General features: G+C 48.4%; 1 protein-coding gene across 3 annotated transcripts in view; it reads right to left on the bottom strand.

Moving 5' to 3' along the window:
* Window positions 1-25,339, bottom strand: part of CPSF2 (cleavage and polyadenylation specific factor 2) — a 53,239-nt gene that overhangs the window by 5,775 nt on the left and 22,125 nt on the right. The window contains exons 1-12 of one of the 3 annotated variants that reach the window (XM_078864422.1): window positions 12,484-12,606; window positions 10,440-10,630; window positions 9,498-9,657; window positions 8,968-9,073; window positions 8,049-8,178; window positions 7,769-7,884; window positions 6,348-6,535; window positions 5,265-5,555; window positions 4,635-4,735; window positions 2,894-3,094; window positions 1,658-1,804; window positions 87-312 (exon numbers count right to left, since the gene is read on the bottom strand). In XM_078864422.1, the coding sequence (XP_078720548.1) occupies window positions 87-312; window positions 1,658-1,804; window positions 2,894-3,094; window positions 4,635-4,735; window positions 5,265-5,555; window positions 6,348-6,535; window positions 7,769-7,884; window positions 8,049-8,178; window positions 8,968-9,073; window positions 9,498-9,657; window positions 10,440-10,588 (1,815 nt within the window). In that variant the 5' untranslated portion in view covers window positions 10,589-10,630; window positions 12,484-12,606. Of the gene's footprint in view, window positions 1-86; window positions 313-1,657; window positions 1,805-2,893; window positions 3,095-4,634; window positions 4,736-5,264; window positions 5,556-6,347; window positions 6,536-7,768; window positions 7,885-8,048; window positions 8,179-8,967; window positions 9,074-9,497; window positions 9,658-10,439; window positions 10,631-12,386; window positions 12,607-25,339 lie in introns of those variants that run through there. The other 2 variants (XM_078864423.1, XM_078864424.1) reach the window with 2 other exon arrangements.

Here is a 25,339-nt window from a genome sequence, read left to right as displayed (position 1 = left end):
ACCCAAGATGACGCGCCGATGACGCGCCGATGACGCGTGCGCACACACAGCACGCACACACAGCACGCACGCCCGGCACGCCACACCTGGTAGATGAGGTTCTCGCTCGTGGCGTCGACCGTCTCGTGCAGCCTCGGCGTGTACACCTTCATCTCCTTGCCGCCGAACGCACGGCATGCGTCGGCCAGGTGGCGCGTGGCGTCAGGCGGCCCGTGCACAATCACCAGCTGGCGCGGGCGCATCTGGCTGATGAGCTTCTTGAGCGACTCGCCGTCTGAGCGCCCTTCGTAGTCAATGTAGATCAACTTGGCCCTTGAAGCGAACGGGGGAAGGGAACGCCAACGGAACATGAAGGGTTTACACACGCACACAAAAAATGGAAAATTGCACTTCGACTAAAGCACACTGGCAACAACAGTAATAATTTTAAGGACGTCACTGACAATCCGTAATAATTATACAATTTGGTCATTACCCGCTGATTGCTGTTCCGGCACGATCCTGATTGGTCAGGCAGAACAGCCACCAATGATGGATGGTCTGCTTGACCAGCGAGTGTTGGATTGGCTAAGAGATTCAAAGGGGATTCCGGCGGGAGGGGCGGGAGCTGTGGTAAAAGTTGGGATGGCTGAGGTTGGTTGACGATTTCCCTACGGGTGGACTGCTGGTGGTGTACACCAAGGAGCGATATGACAATGTGCCTGTAGAACAATATTTTAATCAGTGTGTTGTCTGCCTTTCATCACTAGTTGGTACAGAAACATGGACAAAAACATTGGCACAATAGCTAGTAAGTACACACAGAAGCGGGCAGAAGTGTGCATGCTTTAACTTACACTGAGATATGTGAAGAGAAACGCATAGATTATAAAACATAGTAGCTTAAAGAGACATCATATATAAGTGTCATCCTGGCTACACCACGCCCGCGTGAGCCGTGCTGGCCTTCATAGGTGCTTGTCAACAGCAATTGCCGCAACGATCCGATACAGAACGTCTTCGTTTTTTTGTGTGCGCTCATGGATGACCTGTGGCCGAGACGATCAACCTCTCACGATTGATGGCCCAATTATATCGCGGCTGACTGAAACGTCGCTTCGGATTCACGAGCCTATCGGTACCAACTCAGTGCAATGAACCCCCCTGAACTGTTGGCCACAGCCTTCATGAAACGCATTCCAACCGTGTCATCAGCGTGACAAGGCCTACCCGACCACTGCCATATTTTTTGCTTACACAGGAGGTACGGACGCCATACGTACATCAAGCAACTAGCGATGCCGTCAAATGGATTACCGCGCTCGACGTACAAATTATAACGTTTCACATCAGCAGCTTTTCAAATGCCGTACGAAGAAAAGTGGCAGCACAGAAAGCGAGGGGAACATTTTCAATCAGGATCGGGAGGGAATAAGTCTTTGTGAGTATGTATGTATGCCGAACTTTCGCACTGTATGTAGCCAACCGTGCTAACTGGAGTTGTGGGGGAAGGACAACAAATTAAACACGAAAAACAGTTCAAAAAAAATGAGTTTTTAATCTAGGTTTACAAACGCATCGCTCTCGTGGCTTCTTAATATCGGAAGAGTGTTCCAGACGTCCTCAGGAGCGCATCTGAATGCTCGCGATGCAGTGTGGAGGGCGCAGCGCCGCGTACCGAATTTCGACCGTGTGGCTGCTGGAGATGCACTTGGTGGGCACATCCGTCAGGTCCTGCTCCATGGCCTCCTCTGCCTGGTGATGAGCTTCGACACCCTTGTCCTCATCCACGCTTGGCAACTCGGGCATGAAAAAATCTTCGGGCCTGTGCACACACGAAGACACAACGGAGTTTGTACTGCACGGTCCCTCTGATACCAGCCACGGAAACCCAATAAGCTCCGATAACAGCTGTTATGCATGGTGGTCACCCATACGCACACACTATCCAGGCTCAAAACCTGCTTGGGTTCTGAGATTTGACATCGGGAGCATCATGGGTGATTTGGCCATATATGGTCATAGCACATATACATTTTGCCACTTCAACAGCCCAAATGTATTCATGGAAACTATATGCATGCATGCAGTTTCCTAATGCATTTTGCTACATCTGGCAGCGCAAATTGCTCTTAATATATTTGACGAATATTAACCTAGAGTAAAATGTAAAGGTGCAGCCCTGCAAATGCTTTCTCGTGCCACTGCTGGTAAAAGGAGCTCCACTCGAGGCAGTTGTAGAGTCCCTCCAGAGGGTATTCCATGCTGGCCAGATATCCTGGAAAGAGGTGGGAGTTCCCACACTTTACCCCACCACACGCGGCCTGCCAATCAACAACCTGCCGTATACCCATTTACACCGCTGGGTGGACAAAGACGGGGGGTGGGGGGGGGGGGTGCGGGGGAGATTCGGAAAAAACTTGCACCGCTGTTTCAACTGCCGCGCCGGGAGTTCAAACCGAACCGGTGACCTCTGGACTGCAAGTCCAGTGTGCTGACCACGACACCACCGCGTCATCCGTACACCGACTGCATTTGCTAAAATCCGACTATCTCGTATTCGATGTTTACCGACATGGACGTGCGAATGTTTCTCAATAAATCCATGAAGGAGCGAGTGAATTTACAGAGGTAAGGCCCGCTGAGTTATGCAGCTCTTTTTCAAAAGCGACCTGGCCACAAACGATAGCTCAACGAAGTGGCTTATTATGTGGAAATTTAGAGCAGCTAAATCCTCTAAAAGCACGCTGATTCTGAATGTGGAGAGAAAAATTGGAGGACCTGGAGAAAAATCCACGTGAACACGGGGAGAGAGAACATGCCAACGCCAAATATACAGGCGTCAAGGTCGGGATCATACGCACGACCTTCTGTTTTCCAGGCAAGGTATCGAATCTCGGCGACGCGCCCTTACTTTATGATCTCCCCGTAGTCGTCCCACTTGATTTTCTCCTCCGTCGATGGGTACATGGGGTAGGACTTCTTGGCATGCTTGAAGAAGCTGCCCTTGCGACTGTTCTCGCTCTTCATCATCAAGTCGTGCTTGGCCTTGCCCGCCGGCTGGTACTCCATGTCACCCTCCAGGTCGCTGTCGTCGCTCGAAAATTCATCATCGCTGCACCGACGCGTTCGGACACATTCGATCAAAACCAGGCCGACTGGGCGATGCTTCTTGGGGGGTGGGCTGGTGGGAGTGGGGGGTGGGGGGGTGGGCATGCCCAAGCGGCTGTCTGTGACGAGCGGCTCACAGATATCGGCAGAAATACGGTCGATGTGTCGCCCGCGCATTACTGATAAGTTTGCAATATAATTGCGAGACAACTCGCCACCATCCCACCATCCATTTCAATTATTTGGTGCGAAATGTGTGACCTTTGAAGGCAACGTAAATATTTCTCACTCGTACAAAGAGCGAGTTGATGAGTTCTCAGCCTGATTATTCGACTGTACAGCAAGTCCCCGGGTTGCGGAATACCCGACTCAAGGAAATCCGACTTTATGGAAATGCTCCCAAAATCATGTTAAATTTGTTTTCAATTTCAGTAAATGTTTGCATTAGTTACGTAAGCGCAAATAGTGCAGCGCAGTGAGGCTGCGGATGAATACCGCGGAGCGTAAATAAAACTCCACCTTCACCGAGCTTCACCGAGGATTAATATAAATGTATTTTTTTGCAGCGTTATGTAATCCTTTTCTTTTGTAGCATTACGTAATTGTTTGTTTTATATGCTTAGAACTGTCTATTTTTCTATTGTTAGTTTTTTTTATTTTAAGTTTATCTCATGAGTTATTTACTGGATGTACTTTATTTAACACAATTATGCTTAGATTACTTATGGTCTCGGCCAACAGCGATCGGAGAAGTCTAGGCCTAACCTAATGCACGGTAAACGAACATTCGGAACGGAGCGCTTTCTGTTAACAATTAATATTAAAATGTTTTGTGGTATTCATAAACAGTTGGATATAGTATATGTTCCATTAGTTTAATTATGGGTAGTGTTAGGGTAGATATTCGATGAAATGAAAGAATTGTAGGAAGTGCAGAGCATATTACAGCGACACAATACAGGTAACGATATAAAACGGAGGACAGCACGATACGGTACCGAGATAATACGAACCTAGTAATTGGGAAGGAGAGGCACAACTATTTCCGGCTTTGGGATTTTATCGTTGATGTTTGGGGGAAAATAGTTCAGTTTCCGTTCAGTTTCCTATGGAAAATTTGGGCTACGGATCGATCTCGGGAACCTAACCCTTTCGTAACCCGGGGGCTGCCTGTACAATGAACACCCCCCCATCGCACAAAATGTAGTTCTGCCCTTAATTCGGCCAAATTGATGCTCTGAGAATTAAATAAATCGCTGTCGCTGTCACGTGCCAAACGTCCCTGACCTTGGCCAAGCAAACGGGAAAGTGCTGCCCCCTACCGCGTGGACCTGTGGTCACTTCAAGAGAGGTCAGATGTAGCTCGCTGTGCTCTCTGCTGCTGTGGGGCAGTTCTCTAACAACCAGGGGTCCCCCGGCTGCTGTGCGAAAGGATAATTTGTCTCACAACATGCCGCCAATTAGCACCGGTGTTTAAGTATGGCACAATAGGCATAAGCCCTGGGGAAAAGATATATATATAAAAAAACAATTGTATTGCTCACTCTTTGGCTTGCTCTTGCTTTTTCGCTTCTTCTTTCTTTATTTTGTCTTTTTCCATATATTCTTCGAGCTCTTTACCTTCAAGCTTGACACGTTTGCGTATCTGAATAAGAAAAAATGCGGATATCATCACGGTGATTATTTGTCTCATCATTAACACGTGGCCAGGCATCTTGTGAGAACCCACACTTTACCCCACCGCACACACAGAAACCAGCCGATCGACTGTGTTGTTCCAATTTACTGGGCGCACAGACAAAGGCGGGTCGATTTAAGCAACAGTGTTTCAACTGTCATGCCGGGAGAAGGCATCGGCGACCTCTGGATTGCAGGTCCAATGTGCTAGCCATTAAACCACGCTACATACGCTAACCCAAAGTTTATTTGGTTAAATGTTATTTCACGTCCGCTCCGAAAGAGCCGACCCTACTGATGTGGACGTACGCCGACTTTCTTTTTGTAAATTGGCAACCACCGAGGAGCGTGCTTGGCTACGTACGGCGCGAAAGAAGTTCAACACGCGTACGCACATACGTACCTACACACACAGAGCGTGCGATGGCAGCAACGCAAGTTCACGGCTAAAATCCACCCTCCCCACCCCCCGCCCCAAACGCAAATGCGAACCTCACCTCCAGTTCTGCCCGGCGCAGTCCTGGCTTCTCGATGAGCGTGCGCGCCAGCGTGCCTGGCATGGTGCGGGCCGTGAAGATGACGCAGTGCCTCGGGTCGCCGCACCACTGGATGAAGAGCTCGCGCGAGAAGCCGCACTCCAGGTCGGGCTGACTGCACAGCACCACCTTGGGGCTCGGCACCTTGGCCAGGTCGGCCAGGCTGTGGCACAGGGACAGGTGCCTGAACTGGAACGGGTTGTTGCGCTTGTCCTCGAAGCACCGCATCAGTTTGTCGCTCATCCACTCCACCTGCGGTCGACGATGCGTGGGTGGGTGGGAACACAGGTTCACATACGTGGCCGCTCAAGGCAGAAAAGACACTCGGCGTCAGGGTTCTTTTAATGATGCATCTTTCGATTGACCACATAATAATACTAAATGTGCACGCTGTCAAAGCGTCACGAGACGTCTGAACGTCGTATGTGTCGCGTGTACGGACGTTAAAACCGCTGAGACACGAGGTCAGAATTCTGCCACTGTATTTTCTCGTGGGTAACAATGCAACTAGTGTGTGTGTGTGCACTGAGAGGCCGCACAGAGTCATAGTGTCATGCGATGTCTAAATGTCTTGTGTACAGATGTTGACATCACATGATCCCTCTGACATTATAACATCTGTACATGTGATCGCTCATCTGTAGCTCGTGTGTTCGAGTCCCTCATCCCTCTATCTTGTTGAGCTCTCTTTCGTCTCACTAATGTCTATCTCTCATAATGTCTCTCCAAGCCATATATATTTCGGCGGGCTATAGATCTGCGGGCCACCAGTTGAAAGAGCCCTGAAACTCGGTGATTTGGTCTACTCTTGCTCTTGAAGACATATGCGTGTTTTCGCACACAAATTGTACTTAAAAGAGACATTCACCATGAGAATCGAGCCATCGATCTTTACGCGACTGTGAAAACACGGGAGCGCGTTTGTCACACCCGCGCAGAAGAGAACGATCGAGTATAGGGGAAGGAAGGAAAAAACAAATAACGCAGGCGATCAAACCCAATGCACAAAGAGGATGCGGGGTCGCCCAAACAAACGGTACGAACCTGAGACTTTGAGAACTCGACGACGTTGTAGCTGACGTTGTTGAGCAGCGCGAGGGAGTACGCTCCCAGCCCCGCGTCCTTGGTCCTCCAGATCTGGTCGAGCAGCTGGGCCAGCTCCAGCACGCGACCCGCCGTGTCCACGGCAAGCAGCACGTTGCCGTCCCCACGCAGCGTCTCAAGGATATTCGCTGCGGGGACGCGGATATATGAACACAGGGCATTACAAAACGTTGCCCGTGTTTCACATCGGCATTTAAAGGCAGGTGAGAGTACACAGGTCACTGAGAAGGGATCTCAAGAGATAGTTGTGTGATATCTGCTTCCGTGTGGGCAATTACGCGAGATCTGTACGTATGTATGTTGAACTTCTATCGCACCGTACGTAGCCAACTGTGCTAATTGGATGTGTGGGCTAATTGGAGGTGTGGGATAATCGGAATTATCTGAAAAGATACTTCGTATCATGACATGAGGCTGAATGCAAAAGCAGAATATAATTCGGAAAGATTTTAATAGGTTATTTTGTTTAAATCAGGCGACAGCCAATTCAAGCAGTCTGTCTTCAAGGGAGGTCTGTTTATAATGATTGTCGCTCATACATTCAACAACTAACGATGACAAGTAACAATCACTTTATGATTGCATTAATAACAAAGTAATTTCTACTGTACTCAGTAATACATGAAAACTAGTGGACAGTTTTTAACCACGTAAAACTACAATTTTCATCAATCAACCTAAGTGTTTTCAGAATCCCATCTCTTTTTTTTAGCAGCAAATTTAACTCTCTCAAGACCAGCTTCCACTTTTAGTCTCATGAGCAGTCAGGCCGGCTAAAACAACTGCTGCCGAGTTGCATGACATGACAGACAAGAGCCCTCTATGAGAACGGAGGGCCCCTGACAAAACAGTGTAAATCTGCATCTCTTATCCACAGCTCTTTCTCATCCATATCTCCTGTTAGGCTCGCTTTCATTCCACCGATCTGTAGCTCTTGTACTATTACAGTGAGGCAGCATGGCTGTCATGCTTCAAAGTATAGACGTTTCTTGCCCAAAGAAATTTGGGGCGGTGCTCATCCTCGGTTTACAGCTCTGAGCCAGCGGTGGAAATTCCAAATTGCTGTGGCAACAATGAATACAACCCACAGGATAATCACTGTTGACTTCCAAGCAGAGTGGAAAGTCAATTTATCATTCCTGAAAAAAATTAAGTTTGAGTAGACCACCGGGCACGAATTAATCCGGCAAAGTTCCAATTGCGAGTGGCATGCTTTAAAAAAAATTTATAACTTTCCAATAGACAACACCAGTATACAAACTCGTAAGTGACGCATGCAAAGACGAACATCAAACTCTTGTGTAATGGAACATGTTAAATGGGATGAAAATATAAAGTGTTCCTTCGGTAAGGAAACATACTTAGCAGCTGTTCATCTCGTTGTTTCCTCCTGGCTTGAACGTATGTGGCATTTAGTGAGTCAGTGATGAGCAGTGATGGTCTTGTGACAGTCTCTAAAGTGCAACCGTTTAAGTGTCTACATCAAACAAAACAAAAAAAACAGGTGAACAGTTAATAAATGATGAGTATACAATCATTCACAAGCAGTTATAACGGAATCTGACATTAAAATGGAATACAAGTAAACAGTGTACTTTCATATTAGCTGCTAGAGCTGTACGTTCACGTCCTGTAGCTTACATCTCTCTTTTGTGGTTGTAATCCACCGCATAGATGATCTCCTCCTCTCCGTCTTTTACAATCTTCCACACTGTGCCCCCAATCATGTGGCCAGCAGGCAGCGGGGTTATAGACAAGCCATGTCCCTTGCCTGAATGAAGGAATACAATGTTATATTGAACGTGATAAAGACAACACCAAATATAAGCCGAAATAGCTTTAAACATCTCAAATTTCGCCGACGGCAAGTCTTTAGAACAACTATCAGGGTTGAAGCGCAGGAAATTACTGCATAGTTTGGGTCAGTCAGGATTAACATGATGGCTGGTGGTCGAGACTACGTACGGAGTGGTAGGCAAAGGAGGGAACACGTTAAAGGGGGTGTCTAAGTGGTGGTAGGTCAATTCAATCTCGTGGACAGAAGCCTGGTGGATTGGTGCATCATGAGACTAAGAGATCGTGAACACTTGGGGAATCCTTCATTAAGCAGTGAATATTTTTTATTATATTTTACCAACTAAGACCCACTGAGCCATATATAGCTCTTTATTAGAAGCAACCTGGTCACGAATGATAGATCAAGGAAGTGGCTTATCATGTGGAAATTTAGAGCAGCCAAATACTCCAAATGCACGTTTCTAAATATGGAGGGAAAAACCGGAGGACCCGGAGAAAAATCCACGCGACCACAGGGAGAACATGCAAACTCCAAATATACAGCAGGTGTCAAGCTCAGGATAGAACCCATGATCTCCTGCACACCAGGCGAAGGAGTTAACATCTCGCCACCGTAGCAAATAAAACATTGCTGATGATGATGATGCATATTTGTCCATCGAGTCAAAATGTACTTTTCGTGAGTTTTAAAAAATTCTCTAAAAGGGAAACATTACATAACCTATCAATAAAGCATTGTAGGATATAATTAACGAAAACAAACCTTTAAGGTAAACAATCTGGTTGTACTTCAGTTGCTGGATTTTGTCAAAAGCAGCGTCGACATCATCCAGCGTAAACAAATTGAAATCTTCCGAGTTGTGCCTTGACTGTGGAAACAATTGCGGAAAGATCATTTAATGAAACAATTATCTCACGTTTATCAACATCCGCAACCGAAGTTGAAGAGTATTTAAGTCGACATTCGTTTAACCAAGTGGGAACTCGGGATGGCCTCATTTACAAAAGTGACCCGAGTCATCAAAACGACAAAAGTAATAAAATAAACCAATGAAGCAAATAAAAATTAGAGAATAAATAACAACCGATTTACAAAAATGGAATAGACAGCACAAATGTAATTCAACATTAAAGAGATTAAATGTCCTGAAACGTAAGTTGTCTCGGAAATTACTGTTAAACAGTTCACAGTACGATTAAGTTACAGACACAACAAACAGATGTAGTGATTATCATCCACGGACATGTACCAGCATGTATTGCACAATGACGCCTATAATGCAAGGCTTTCACCTGATAGAGGTCATACATGAACATCTGGCCCATCTTGTACACAGGAATGGTGGCATAAATGGCACAGTTCAGCCCGAGCTTTCCCACGGCGAACGGCAGGGCGCCCAGATGTGGAGTGTCAGGGTGCGAGAGAAGAACTGCATCTATCTGATGGATGTGCCTGCAAGCGAGAAAAACACAACGATGAAAGAACGTGCTACTGTGATATTTTGTTTAGCACGGTTGGCTACGTACGGTGCAAAAGATGTTCAACATACATATACGAACAAATCCTGTAGCCACACACACACACATTTTCGCTGAACCATGATCACAAAATATCGTTCACGTCCGGCTAGGTGAATCAACGGCAGATTGAGCGGCTCGTAATCGGAAGGGTTGGGAGTTCAAATCCTGATTGGGGTTTTACTCGGCCCATCATCCCTCTGGGTTGATAAAAGAGGTACTAATTTGTGGGGAGGTCAACAGTGGTTGTCCTATGGATAGACTTGCTACCGCCATAAGAATGAGGACTGTACACCACTGGCTCAGAACTGTTAATAGGAGATGAGCACCACCCAAATGCTAATTTGAGCAGATATCACCGACTTTAACATTGTCACACTCTTGACTGCATTGCACATGAATGAATATAACGGTGAATTTATTCATAAACATTATCGTGTGAACGATATAGGCACATAATCATACATACATATTATTGCAGGATACATTATGGTATTTACATGGAATAAGTGTACATTATTTAGGTGGAACGGTGGTGGAGTGGTGAGTGTACAGTTCTATGAACCTGGTGACTTTGAGTTAGATTCCTGGCCACAGCTAACACCAGTGGTGACCGACTGAAAAAAAAGGTTAATGAATAGAATCTCGGTCTGTATCGAGACAATCTACAATCGCCGTGGTAGGGGTGATGAATCGTTTGAAGAGGTGCTTTGCTACCGTTTGAGGATTTCCACAAAGTCCGCCTTGAAGTTCTCATCCCAGCCGCAGTCGAGAAGGAACCTGAACTCGTCGACCTGCAGGAGGTAGCAAAGGGCGCCCTCATCCTGCACTCCGGACAGGGCCGTGAGCTTGATGATGGAGGTCATGGCTGCTTCGTCCCTTTCTCAGTCTTCTGGTACCTGTTGTCACTGCAGGGGTGCAGGGGTTGAACACCAGGACAACCTGAGCATACGATTGTTGTAAAGTGCAACGAGTGGCAAATGTTAATCTTCCAAGTACAAAAACATATTTTGTACATGTGCAACACTTTTGTCAAACCACTGCTGGATGAGGGCCTACCCGAACCCCCATGTTTTACTTAGAACAGTGGTGACCAATAAGTCAAGCATTGCGATCCACTTCGGTGGAAATCAACGGGCTCGTAATCCACCAGAGCTATGACCAACATGTTCCTAGTTTGTATATGTGCATATGTTCAACTTCTTTCGTACCCAACCGTGCTAATCGGAGGTGCTGGGGAAAGGACAACAAAATATACAAAGAGTCAGAAGTGGGTAGCTCCAGTGGCTTCCTAATATCGGACGAGCGTTCCAGATGGCCACAGAAGCGCATCTGATTTACTTTTTTAACCGAGATTAACCTTTTTACCTAGATTTAACGCAATCACCGAGCATTGCCGGTCACGAGTAAGCAAGCTGTGACATCTCGCTTGAGTCAGAGATTTCATAACCCTTTTTCAGATGAACGAGGGCTCCAATTCGTGTCGGGCAGGGTGGGTAACCCGACTACTAACACACAAGCGACGGAATACGTCTCTATTATATTTGTACAAGTGGAATAAGTGACTTTAATTGTAACTGAGCCTTTAATTCGTAAAGACCATTTACATGGGAAATGAAAGGAAAACCACAGTCTTGATTTGAAGCTTTCGTGACTGCAGGAATCCATACTTTCTGGTTCTTTCGGTAAAGTCACGTAGGTAGAAAAAATAATAAAAGAAACACGACGTTTCGGTCGCTACACAAGCGTCCGTCATCCTTGATGACTTTACCGAAAGAACCAGAGAGTAGGAAAACCACAGTAGTGTGATTGTGGCCACGCAATGCGAACTGTGGACCATACCGTATATTCTGGGGCACATCGAGCTCAACTCAACTATTGTTTTACATTTTATTTTACCAGGTAAGGCCCACTGAGCGACTGAAAATAGATTTTTTCAGAAGCGACTTGGCCACAAATGATGGCTCAACCAAGTGTCTTATCGTGTGGTAATTTATAGCAGCCAAATACTCTTAAACAGACATACGTAGACCCATAAGGATACACAGAGACCCATTCAAGACAAGCCGCAGTAGTGCGATTGTGGCCATGCAACTAAAGCTACGGACTACGGAGTAAACCCACTGTCGCCTGCGCTCCTTCAACGGAGGAACAGCAAAACGACGCGAATTCTCTCCCTCCTGAAAGCCATCTCTCATCGTCGTCGTTGTGGCCAGCAGCAGACTTCGCCATCGGTAGTTTAGCTCCTGAACACACGGACATTCGCCAAGACAATTTTCAAAACCCGCATCATAAACGGGACGAAGTTCTTAGCGACAAGACCAATGGTTTAAGCACGCACACACTGCACGAACTAAAACCCGGCAAACCCGAGTTCGATCCCCCCCCCCATCCACAGCTCCCGTCAGTGACGATACCCAAATCGTGGCCTCGCCTTCCCACGACACAATGTGGCGAAGTATGGTCAAACCACCAACCCACGACCGACTTAGTCTCGTTAAACCTTCATCGAGCAGTGCATTCACAGTGGCGGGTGGGTGGGTGGCCGTAAATAAACACAACTCTTGAATTACAATTCAACACGGAGGCTTTCGCGACCAATATCACCCACGACGAGAGGCGTTTTGGATTACAAGCCTAATAGCGTAGGCCTCACGTCCGTACGTCGACGGCGGAGGAGAAGACGGCAACTCCGCTCGGTACAGCGCCCGGCAGTGGGTGCGTGGCGCCTCGGGGTGTGTTGGGGGGTGGACGAGGATACCTGAGGAAGGAACCTGTCGGGACACGGAGACTTTGTGTGGGGGGGGGGGGGTGGCCCCCTAACTTCGAGGGAAATTCGCGCGTGTCCAACACGGACGGACGCGGCGCCAATTCTGAGACTGGCGTGGAAAATCGTAGAGCGCACAAGCAAGCGGGGGGGAGGCGGGGCTCGGGGAAGACGCACGCGATTGGTCGGTTGAGATCGACCGGGGGCTCGGTTGTAGCCAATCGGCGGCGAGCGTCGCTTACGCGTGTTGGGAAATTTGCGGCGTTTGATGTGACGTCATCTACCCCCCTACACTTTTATTAGTTGTGACGTCATGCTTTAACCGTGAACTGAATTTGAATATTTTATTTACATTGGAGGAATCCGATGAGCTATGAAGCTCTTTTTCACAGCTGTCAAGTGGGTTCACCATACCTGTCAACCCATGCGGCTTACCCGTATTCCTGTACAGGGAAATTGAGTTTTCACGTCCATATAGTGTACAGCCGTTTCAATACGGGCAAAATGTGTGTTTGTCTGTTTGTGTTTCTCCCTTGTGATGGGACTTTGTTTGGATGAACGTTGAGATTGATAAGGGCACGGGGTGACAGATAAGGTCTGAGTTGGTCTGTAATAAGGTAGGGCACTGATCAGGGGTTGACAGCTATGGGCCCGTCCATAAATGACGTCACGCGATTTTGGACGATTTTTGACACCCCCCCCCCTCGTCACACGGCGTCACAAAAAGTCAGCCCCCCCTCTCAAATATGACGTCACAAAACTCTGCCCCCCACCCCCCCCCCAAAAAATAAAACATTCTTCAAATCGCTATAAACTATTGTCATTGTAGTGCGTATTTAATGTGGCGCTGCACTCTGATGTTGTAGGAGAAAATATTTATTAAAAAGTCTATTTAATTAAGTAGAACGTGTTTTCTATATTTATTAAAAGTTGCGCATTTTGATGTGACGTCACATTTCTCAACCCTCCCCCATCGTTACACATCGTCAAAAATATCTGACCCCCCCCCCCCCTAGGTGCGTGACGTCATTTATGGACGGCCCCCACTGTGGATTTGACAAGGCGCCGGGCCATAGTCGTGGAAGCATAGAATCACAGTACAACGTGGGCTACGTTGCTGGACTGCCCACCACGTAGCACACTGACCCGCAACCACCTGTGCCAACGTGGCATGCGCGGTGGTCGCACATGCAAGCCACGATCCAGACTCGACCCACTGCCGAGCTTCGGAGAGCTCGTGAGATGGAGCGTATTTCCGGGTGATTGGGTCATAGACAATGAGAGTCGTTAGCTATGTTTAAGTCTGTCTTGAAAACTCACCTCTTGCAATTGGCCTTCTTTACCGGCAGGCTCTGTTTGTTTCCTGCTTCCCATACACGGCGGCGCATTTGTGGATATTGGAATGAAATACCCCTGACAATTGTAAATCATTATTCTAGCCACTGGTTCATTATTTGACCATTGGCCGCTTTATTCCCAAAGGGCTGTTGATTAGGGGCCATCCGTTGAGTACGTACGCATGGAGGGGGGAGGGGGGTTAACCCAAATGTGTACGCTTGCGTATGGGGGGTCTACTGACAATGTGCGTAGCATAGGAAACGGGGGGGGGAGGGGTGAAGCCTCGATAATAATTTGTCTACACTAGCCTTCAAATGAGCCACAGTTCAGTTTCTTCAGCTGTCAGATAATTACGACCGGGAGAAGTGGGACTGTGGGAGAGGTGTCACCGTAACCCTGACTGCAGCTATCACGCAGCTCAGCAAAATAAGTGGCCAAGGTACGCAACTTAATTATTTAATGCAGCCGGCGGTGGACTATCTGTTTGCTTCAACACGTTAATATTATGAATCCTTGATCGTTTCAAGCGTGAATTAAATATCGGCCGTTCAATAGGATTCAAGCGTACGGGGTCAAGCGAACGTACGCAGGTGGGGGGGGGGGAGAAAGTACGCGTCCGTACAGGGAGGGGGTGGAGGGGTCAAGTTTTCACATATTTTTGCGTACCTAATAAATGGATGGCCCCTTACTCTGCAGTCTTCGTTCATTCAACCCAGCTAAGCTATACATTGTCCATTAGGTGGCGCATACATCCATGCTTTCCTGAACAACTTTGCGGATAGTTTAACACGTAGTGTTTTTTTTGGGTTAGATTGCATAAATATAAATTTATCGTTAAAACCGCCACCACCCGAAACCGCCAATTGGTGAGGTTTATCACGTAAAACAAAACGTGTCAATTAGTTACTACTTCAACACGCCGGTGAGTTGGAGAGTAAACCGACAACATGCACAATTAGAGTACGGCGTTTCGCTGGTGATTATAAGCAGCTTAATCAGGCGATTAGCCAGAATTGTGAAGAAACATTGAGCACAACACCCGCGCGCGTGTCTGTGCATCGTTATTGACCCGAGTTCGAATCCCGCTCATGGCCAACACCGGTGACAATTTTCTGAACCGTTCCTGGGCCTCCTGTCCGAGGTAGACTCAGCCTCAAATGAGTATTTGGTGCGGCGAGTAAAAATCGCCGCGAGGGAGACAAAGGCGGTCGGGCGTGGTGCTGGCAACCCAACCCCTCGTGTGCCGCACCGGCCTTCGTAGCTGTTTGCTCACAGCGCTTGTCCCAACAATTTGTTGTTAAAGTCTACACGGGGGTTCTTTGTCTTGGTTAAAGTCAGCCATGGTCAATCCACTGCTGGATGAAATCTCTCCGCCAGCCATCGCCATATCTCTCACAATCCACCCAACGACACCTACATGCACACGAGCTGATTCTATGGCTCCATGTCATCGGTGGACGTACTCTCAGATGAGTCCTGATTCTTCTCGGCTGGCACTCCCATCACGATTTCCCGAAATACAATATGACGAGATTACACATTTCTGAAGAAGATTAGATTAACTCTACTTTAGTGAACAGTGCAAATTTAGTCAACACAAACCCCATTAATTTCAATGTAAATAAATCATAGATTATATATATAAATGTAGAGCACGTGTTAAGGTCATGTAGAAAAATATGAAGTGGTTATGGATTTACAACGCTAATCGAGTGTTCATTGTGTTGTATCGATACGTAAAGATGATATTGACAAGCCTCAGCAATTACGCCAATATCACACATCAACTGTGTCAGTTAACGCATTCATAACTAAGTATTTAACTTCAGATTACAGTATCCAGCAATGCTTATGACCAAACCATCCAAACTCAGCCTGAACTCGTCAGATATGGGAGGCTAAGCAGTCTCGAGTCGAGATAGCGCTTCTATGGATAGACGACCACCATGCAAAATAACAGGTGTTATAGGCTGCTGCGGGACTATGCTGTCAGCAGAGCGCAGTACAGCAAAATCCATTGTGTTGTACCATACTTCCAATTTCTATGCTCCTCTCTTTCATCGACCAGCATGGTGAAGTATGGTCAAATGACCCATCATCAAGCTCGAGTGGTGTGTTGGCAAAAGGTCCGCACATGGACATACAAACATTCACCAGTACAAAATGGCATCACATCGCAACCCATAGTGAAGTTAACCAGGTGCACTCGCGCCAGTACGTTTACCTAGGAGAGTCTGAGTCCCAAGTCTGAGTCTCAAGACTCAGAACAGAAGGTCCTTGATTTTGGGATGGATGCCCCATCGGACGGTGGTGGCAACGCACGTCACCTGCAAAACTCCCTTCCCGGGGGTATCGAGGCGGTGCCATACTCTGGCTCGCCAGGAGAATGCGGTACAGCACAGCAAAACAAATGTGGACTCTACCTATTGTACCCGTGTGGGATAGAGTGTTTCTCCATCACACACGTGGGTTTTTTTCCCCTGGGTGCTCTGGTTTCATCCCACGTAAAAAAAAACTCATTAATCGGTCGATAGCAGCACCTCCGATTGGCACGTATGGTGCGAAAGAAGTTCAACATACATGCATACACAGAGGATTGCAGAGCTTGGGCAATTGTTGGCGCCGGTTCACCACGTGGCTGCGGCTCTTCCCCGCGCCTCCGAGTCGTCGTCTCTCTTCGAGAGCGAGTGAATATTGTGCGGTGGGGCACTTCAAGTTGCCGTGATTACATTAAATTCAAGTACAGAGCGTATATATGTTGAACTTCTTTCGTACCGCACATAGCCAACCGTGCTAATCGGCGGAGGTTTTTGTTTTTGTTTTCAAGGAATGTTTTAAGAAAATACACCGACGGTCCTGGCCCTGCTAATGCATTGAAAACGCACGGCAGCCGTTTGACAAATCCCATCTCGCGATTTGAAACGAGGCGTCGTCATCATTGCGGCTGCACAACTTTGCGTGACAACCGTCGCCACCAATCGTGAGACCGGGGTTGGGGCGGGGGAGATACACGTGATCTGTCTTATCCCGGCTTCTTTTTGCGTGTGCGCGCGTGTCTCTGTGTGTCTTTGTTTCCCTCTTTTATTTTATTTCCTCGTCAAGGTAATTGGCCACCTCTTTAATCGGGTCCCCCCAATTCGTCGTTGCCACCGCTACTCGTTTGCGCACACGCGCGCGGTCTCCCAAAGCGCGCGCCCCCCTTTTTAACCCGCAATGATCCATTGTCCCGGCCTGGATAATACAGTCGACGAATCTTGATTTAATTGGACAGCTCCTTTGAGATTGGGCAATTATGTTATTTCTGGTTACCAGATCACCGCGACCACTGCTGCCTCGCACCGCCTTCTACCACCGGAGGGCCGCCACTTCCCGTCGCTCTGTCGGAGCTCACAAAGCCCGTGGCAGATTGCGAGATTTGAGGTTGTGCGCGAGACGTTGAAAGTCTGGGTAGGGCATCAGATAATACACAATACACACCCACACACCATCGCACACACACACACACACCAGCGTACAGACAACACGGCCGCACAACATTACACACTCAGCCACCACCGCACAGACAACCCACCCACACACCTGTGCACACCCACACACCACCTCACAGACAACACACCCACCCACACACCTTTGCCCACCCACCCACCACCGCACACACCACTGCAACATCATGAAGACAAACGAAGGCAGCGAGATGGAGATGGCTGTGTCGGGTGGTGGAGGTTAACGACAACAGTCATGTTTACGCGATCTAACCCAAACACACCTTTATTATGGATTATTACGAGATGAACATGGCGTGCCAACTTAAACTCCCGGAACAGCATTTCAGATTGTGCCAGGAGAAATTAAACTCATAATTGACGAAAAATGGCAGAAGGATCAGCATAATGGAACATGTATACACTAATTGCACAGTAAAAGGGTACGTCATTTAGACTCGGAATATAATAGACCTCAAGTGACTTAAATTATGCAATTCATTGTACGAATCCAATTAGCAGCATCTCAGATGGAAATTCTGCTCGAAAGGCGTGTGTATTATAATTGGTCTATTTTTGTTTCGTAATTATTCTCCCCATTAATATTTTCGCGTACCCTTTCGCCTTCACGATTAGATTTAAACGTGCAATCAATGGCCACTCAGTTAATTAATCGGATCAAATGTTTATCAATGGGGCATTACTCGTCCCGCGTCGACGCAGTGACGTGAGATGGAGTGATGAAATCAGCTCGTGCGCAAAGTTCTGGGGTGGATCGTTGCATCGTTAGGATCCGACCAGGTGGCAGCTGCTTGGGTAGGGCCTTCATCCAGCAGTAGATCGACCGCGGCTGCTGACAATTATGGAAGCGCAACAAGAATTTTTTTTTTTTGCCACCTGTGGGTAATTTCACAAACTTTGGTGGTGACGCCACGAACACATGGCACATGGCCCTACTGCACAGAAAGAGTCGTGAGACTCAATAGTTCGTCTTTCTCTGGGTAAAACAAGCGGAAGGCAATAATACATTCGTCAGCTCGTACGTATTTACGTTGGATTTTTTTTCGCACCGTACGCAGCCAACTCTGCTAACCGGGGGGGGGGGGGAGAGGGGTGTGCGGAGGAAGGACGACAGCAACAAAAAGCAGTCCTCGCGAGACGAGAGGACGCATCGAGTGGTCACGGACTCTCATTGGCCACGAGATGGCGCTGCGAACTCCAGAAACAAAACAAACAACATTTTAAGAGGCCATATGTTACAACGGCTCATTGGGAGAGGGAACACGATTTGGGATTGGGCTACACGAGCCAACACCACTCCAGCCGAGGGTGTTTCACCCCCCCTCCTCCTCCTCATTGCAAGACGAATCAACGCGTTGCGCGCTGCACGCGCCCGATAGTTATTAAACAAGCCCCACGTGACGCCCTCAGCAATTGACGATCTCCGCGTTCATAACACTGTTCAACAAAAAATAAATTTCTGGCCTGGACTTTTGCAGCTGTTTTAGACTAATTTCAGGGTGCTGATTCCAAATCTGATCTCAGATTTCCTCTATCACATCTCATTTTAAGCTATCGGCATACCCCATTTTCATTTATTTTACCTGAAATTAACTCTGTCACTTATGATTGCAAGTTGTTGCGAGTCAGTGACTGCTTTAGTGTTAAAATATGGTGCTGTATTTTTAGGATAGTGTGTTTATAATATAATTTTATGTAGATATCCACATTTATTTAATATTTTTCTTCTGCAGTTTTGATTGAAAATGCAATATTTGATATCTCAAAAACCTGATGTGATAGACACAAAATGATAACAGATTTGGAATCAGCACCCCAAAATTTCCTTAAACCCGTTGGAATACCTTATGCCAGAAAAGTGTGTTGACCAGCGTAATAGAGCCGATTCAAATTAAGATTGACATCTCAGTGTGTGTGTGTGTTGTTGTATTGTGTGTTGTTGTAACGTTCTGACCCCGTGCCCCTACTGGATGTCTGTGAAAAAAGAACTTTATAGCTCATCGGATACCTCCAGGATAAATAAAGACTCTGATTCTGTGTGCGCGCGTGTGATTTTTCTCCGATGACGCTACAACTTTTCTCGTTGCGGCACCAACGTTTCTGGAACAACCGTGTTTCCTTCCCGAACACGGTAAAAAAAAACTTCCTTTAAAATCATATCCTCGAGTAGATGATTAGCGCTGGATATAACCACATTTGCCAACGTGATTTGTAACTTTGATCCTTGCCCGTGTTATCGATAGTTCAAGTTTACTGTGCAATTTTAGTGAGGGACTGTGCGTTGTTGTCTTGCTGTGGTCTGGGACTGTTGTTATTGTTTTGCTGCCCTGCCCAAGCTGCCATTTATTGTTGAAAACTCGTCAGGAAGTGATATTATTTTGCAATTTGCACTCACATACTGCCACTACGACGAGGGTAACACACTCAAAGCTCCGCACAGATGGATTCACATATACGTCGCTGCACTGCCATCTCTCGACGACCTTGCAGCTTAAGTCTACGACACCTGGGTATCCATATGCTTCTACCAAGGGTAATTTAACTATAAAGCAGCGTGGGTTTGTGAAGCCGACGAGCATAGACATGGCAGCATAGTACAGTACAACAATGCGTGTTGCCGCCCTGCCCTCGACTGCTATCCACAGCGTAGCGCCGCAGCAGCCTAGAACACATGTTCTTTCTCATGGTGGTGTCCTTTGTTATTAATACTGCGACCCGATTTGCGTCGCTTCAAACCCACACACTTACGTCGTTCTCAGCCTCCGCATCCACCACGACCTACTGCTCTGTTCAATCGCTTCGATTTACGTCGTTTGTGATGATCGTCGTCGCACGTTTCAGGAACGCATCCCCCCGCTCGCCCCCAGCCGACGTAAAGCGGGGCATTGCTGTTTTAATTAACCAGCCTCAAGCCCTACTGAGCTTCCGAGCTTCTGGTGGGGGGGCGATGCGCGCATAGCCTAGGAAGGGGCTTGGGTGGGGGGGACCCTAGCAACCCAAGGGGGCGGGAGTCGGCGGGTGCCTGCTGATGCCGAGGCCACGGCCTCTCTGTGCGTCCCCCTTAATCCCGGGGCCTCTGACAATCAATAGCCACAGGCTGACGCGTCTGGGACACGTGCCCCAGTCCAATGCCACGGTCGAGATAAAACAATTAAACATGTAAATGCGCAGCCCTGCAATTGTTTGCTCGCGCCAATGGTGGCGGGACGGGGTAGCTCCAGAGAGCTAACCCACCTCTCGAGGGATAGCTTGGCCTACTCTTCCACTCTGGCCAGCCGGCTTGGGGGAAGTGGAAGGATCCACGGTGTTTCCCCCCAACACACGCGACCTGCCCCGTTCGACTCGATGGGCTCTCGTCGAGATACAGAGAGGGCAACACGACGAGGCAGATCTCACTCTGCAGACAAACTCCAGCTAGGTGAACGGTGTAGTGGTTGTCACATTGGTCTTGAAATCCAGGGGTGGCCGGTTCAATTCGATTTCCCGGCGCGGCAGCTGAAACTGAGGACAATTCCTAAACCCCCGCTCAGAGGTGCAAATGGGTACAGAGTCGTCGCGTGTGGTGGGGTGAAGTGTGGATACTCCCATCTCTTTCCAGACGCCTATGCAGCGTGGAAGAGTAGGCCTAAACACGGTCTCGAGGAAGAGGGGGCGGGGAGGGTTTTAGACATATCCAGGGCGGAGTCGCTTCCGCCAGCAGCGAACGCGAGCGAGGAACATTGCAGGGCCGCGCCTTGTACGCGGCCACGGCGAGGGTGAGTGGCGTAGTGGCGACGTCGTGCATGGCCCTGGTAAGTGGAGTGAAATGGGCACCCTCTCACCTCATTCTAGATTTGAAGCTTTCGTGACTGCAAGGATTCATATTCTTAGGTTTTTTCGGTAAAGTCACGTAGGTAAAATGTTTTAATTAATAAAAGTACAATAAAAGTCACGACGTTTCGGAGGCAACACAAGCCTCCGTCTTCAGGTGGAACCGTCACAGCACGATAGCTTTTTTTAACTACGTGACTTTACCGAAAAACCTAAAAATATGAACCCTCCCACCTCCCCTAGTACCGGTGGGCCCCGAGTGCAGTTGCAGCGCCTGCACAAAATAACAACGTAACAACGGGGGGGGGGGGGGGATTATCTCATCCTTCCTCGGAAACATGTTAAGAAGAACACCAAACAGCAGCGTCGCGTTAGAACGCAGCGGTCTTGGTGCAATTACGCAAGCCACTAAACGAGTGTTCGGCGACGATGTCCACACGCCACTGTTGGTTAATTGACAACTTCTATAATTCGCCTTCATTCGCTACGTGGGTCATAACGCCTCGACACGGCGTGTTGCATGGGGGGCGTTGGGCGCTTTAACCGAACTCGATGAAGCTGACGACGACGATGATGGGTGGTATTGAATTATCAGCGGCAATCGTTGCTGACAAGGCCCCCCGTGTGATCGGGATTTATTTGGACGCAGACGTCAACACACAGACGCACACACACCACACACACCACACGCCCCACATACACCACACGCACCACACAGACGCATACACACCACACGCACCACACACACCACACGCACCACACAGACGCACACGCACCACACGCACCACACGCACGGCCAAAATTATAATCGTGAGCGATGTTGAAGGCTTTGGGAAGTCGTCCTCATCATCCAGCAGTGGATGGACCATGGCTGCTGCTGCTGATGATTGATTAGTGGTACAACTCACGTCACAACTTACGTGGGCTGCTTGGCTGTGAATGTATTTTCACTGACACGTTCATTTTCTTGTATGAATCCCCTTCTCTTAGTTATTTCCTTTCTTTTCAAAATTAAATATTAATTCGCGGGTCCCTTTGCGCTGTCCCCACCGCGGCAACAACACACAAGGAGGGCGCTTGTGTCGGGAGAGTTATGCGCACGTCACTGCCACGAGGCAATGAAACTGAAACAAACACCCGGAGACAAATTAAATATTGAAATGTGGTATTTCACAAGTGAGAGGGGGGGGGGCTCACACCCCCCCCGCCTCCTCCTCCCGACCGTACCCTCATCAACCAGCAGTGGACACAACACGAGACGAAGATGACGCTCGATGGAAAGAGAGACCGGTTACGGAGTGGCAGCGGTCGGCGCAAAACGCGTCCCGTGACAACGTTAGGCCAAATCTTGGCATTTGTTTGGAACCGTTGGTCCAACGTTGACCCAACGTTCCTCCAACGTTGTACCAACGTTGATCCAACGTTACGCCAACGTCGCCCCGACGTTCCACCAACGTTGCCTCAACGTTCCTTCAACGTTATGCTAACGTTAGTCTAACGTTAGTTCAACGTTGGAGCAACGTTCCATATTTACTTGGGCACCGCGGAGATGGGAGCGATGAGATGAGTTCATGTGCAGCAGCACTAAACCGTGAGGGATGGCGTGGGGAGGTCTTTATCCAGCAGTGGATAGACACTGGCTCCTACTGCTGACGATGTACATCCCCAGGGCTTCTTGGCCCTCTTGTGGAATCACGCTCCGCTCGCCAGATTCTCACCCCGGCTCCACGCGAGGACAAAAAAAAGACAAATACAAAGACCCCCCCCTCCCCCCACCATCTCCACCTCCACATTGGCGTTGACGTGATTTTGGGGCAAGTGCCCCTACCAAGGCCCGCACCGAGGTAGTGACGTGGGCCGCCACCACACAAGGCCCGCTGCTGGTTCTTTTTGACACGCGGTGCCGGGTATTCATACGAGGCTGAGTTGACCCAGAGGAGAATCCAGAAGCGGTTCGAACAATCACCAAATGATGTTAGTTAGCCGTAGCTCTGCGATCGAGCTCGGGTTGCCGGGAATTAAAAGCTTCATCCTCCGGGGTTCGAATCGCACAGTGCGCTCATGCGGGAAGGACAAAAGATAAAGATCCCCCGTATTGCCTTAACAGACTGTCGGGGCAAGTGCCGTTAGCGAGTCGGATCTATGAAGGCCGGCACGGAACACGAGGGGATGGGTGGCTAATCATCACGCCCGACCGCCTTTATCTCCTGAGTAGCGATATTTACACACTGCACCAGGTACTAATTTGTGGCTGAGTCTACCTAGGGGATGCCCAAGATCGGTTCAGATAATTGTCACTGGTGTTGGCCGTGAGTGGCTAATCGAACTCGGGTCCCCGGGTTCGTAGCGCACTAACCGCTACATTACCACTCCCCACTACACAGACACACAAATCAAAAGACAAAGATAGAAAAAGAATAATAAAAAATAAAGTGAATAAAAATCATACTAATAAAATAATAAAAACAGAATAACCACTAATGTAGACTTTAGCCTGGTTTTTAATCGGAGTGAGTGTACTGGAAATGTATGTGCACTGTAGCCTGGTTATTAAGTTTGGTGAGTGTACTGGCAGTCTATAATGTAGACTGTAGCAATGGTTATTAAGCTGGGTGAGTGTACTGGCAGTCTATAATGTAGACTGTAGCCTGGTTATTAAGTTTGGTGCGTGTACTGGCAGTCTATAATGTAGATTGTAGCCTGGTTATTAAGCTGGGTGAGTGTACTGGCAGTCTATAATGTAGACTGTAGCAATGGCTATTAAGCTGGGTGAGTGTACTGGCAAGTCTATAATGTAGACAAAGATCCCCTGTACAGCCTTACCAGACTTTTGGGGTAAGCGATGTTAGCGAGCACCTCGGAAGGCCGGAACGGCACACTAGGGGGGGTGGGTGGCCGGAATCACGTCCGACCGTCTTTGTATCCGTCGTAGCGATGTTTTTACGCACTGCACCAGGTACTCATTTGAGGCTGAGTCGACCTAAGCGAGGCCCAGGACCGGTTCAGATAATCGTCACTGGTGTAGGCCTGGAGCGGGAATCGAACTCGGGTGGCCAAGTTCGTAGTGCAGCGCGCTAACCGCTACACCACCGCCACACACACACACACGTACACACTTAAACATACACACACCACACACACACACGTACACACGCACGTACACACACAGCCCCGAGCAGAGAGGGAGCGGGGCAGCTGTATGCTAATCAACTCGTATGCGGCCATCACCCAACCACTACCCCCACCACTCGACCAAAAAAAAATCTCTATTCGCCTTTATCTTATACCCTTGTTTCTCTGTCTCTGTCTCTCTCTCTCTTCTCTCTTTTCCTCCGGCGACCGTCTAACCCTCTCAGACACCCAATGCGCAAACAACAACAACAACAACACATGCTCTGGTCAACAACCGTGGCACGTGCGTTACGACGCGTCCGTAGCGTTTTATTGATATGTGTATACAGATTATATATTAAACAGACAATATATTGTGTGTGTTTTTTTCTTGTTGAGATTTCTCTCTCTCTCTGTTTCGCTGCGTAGGCTTTGTTCTCAAAAGGCGCGCGAAGCAACAAGCCCACCTCCTCCCCCCCATAGCACGGCTTTGTTGTTGGTGTCGACAGGTGTGGAGGTGGGCGATGGATAGCACAGAGGAGAAAGGAGAGAGAGAGAGAGAACGCGCGCGGCAGTGACAGAGGAATACGGGGAGCAAAAAGGCGTTCCTATGCCAAGCGTGGTAAGCAAACAAGAGGGAGGAGGAGGAGGCAACGGCGCCTTTAAATATAGGCGGAGGGGTCGGGTTACACGAGGTGGTGTAGTTGGTGGTGAGTGGAGCTGCCCCCCACCCTCTCCACCACACCTGCTCGTCGTAATGCCAGGCTACCTGAGCCGTGCCCTCGCACTCCCCCAACATTCACCCCCAACACGCCCGGGCAGCAACCCTGACACGCTCTGCGCACGCGGCTACGTGTATGTAGTCATGCATGCACGTGTAATATTATGGGGGGCGGGGGGGTGCCGGTAGCGTAGTGGTTATCGCACCGTGCGCTTGCGGATTCGATTTCCGGTCACGGTTAACATCAGTGGTGGTTTATCTATCCAAACCGGTTTCGTGACACCCCTAGGTCGACTCGGCCTTAAATGAGTAAACTGCTGCGGTATGTAAAACATCATCACTGGGGAGACAAAGGCGGCCGGACGTA

The sequence above is a fragment of the Lampetra fluviatilis genome, chromosome 18 (assembly GCF_964198595.1).
Source record: "Lampetra fluviatilis chromosome 18, kcLamFluv1.1, whole genome shotgun sequence".
Classification (NCBI taxonomy): domain Eukaryota; kingdom Metazoa; phylum Chordata; class Hyperoartia; order Petromyzontiformes; family Petromyzontidae; genus Lampetra; species Lampetra fluviatilis.
This window is presented reverse-complemented; position numbering and strand designations above follow the sequence as displayed.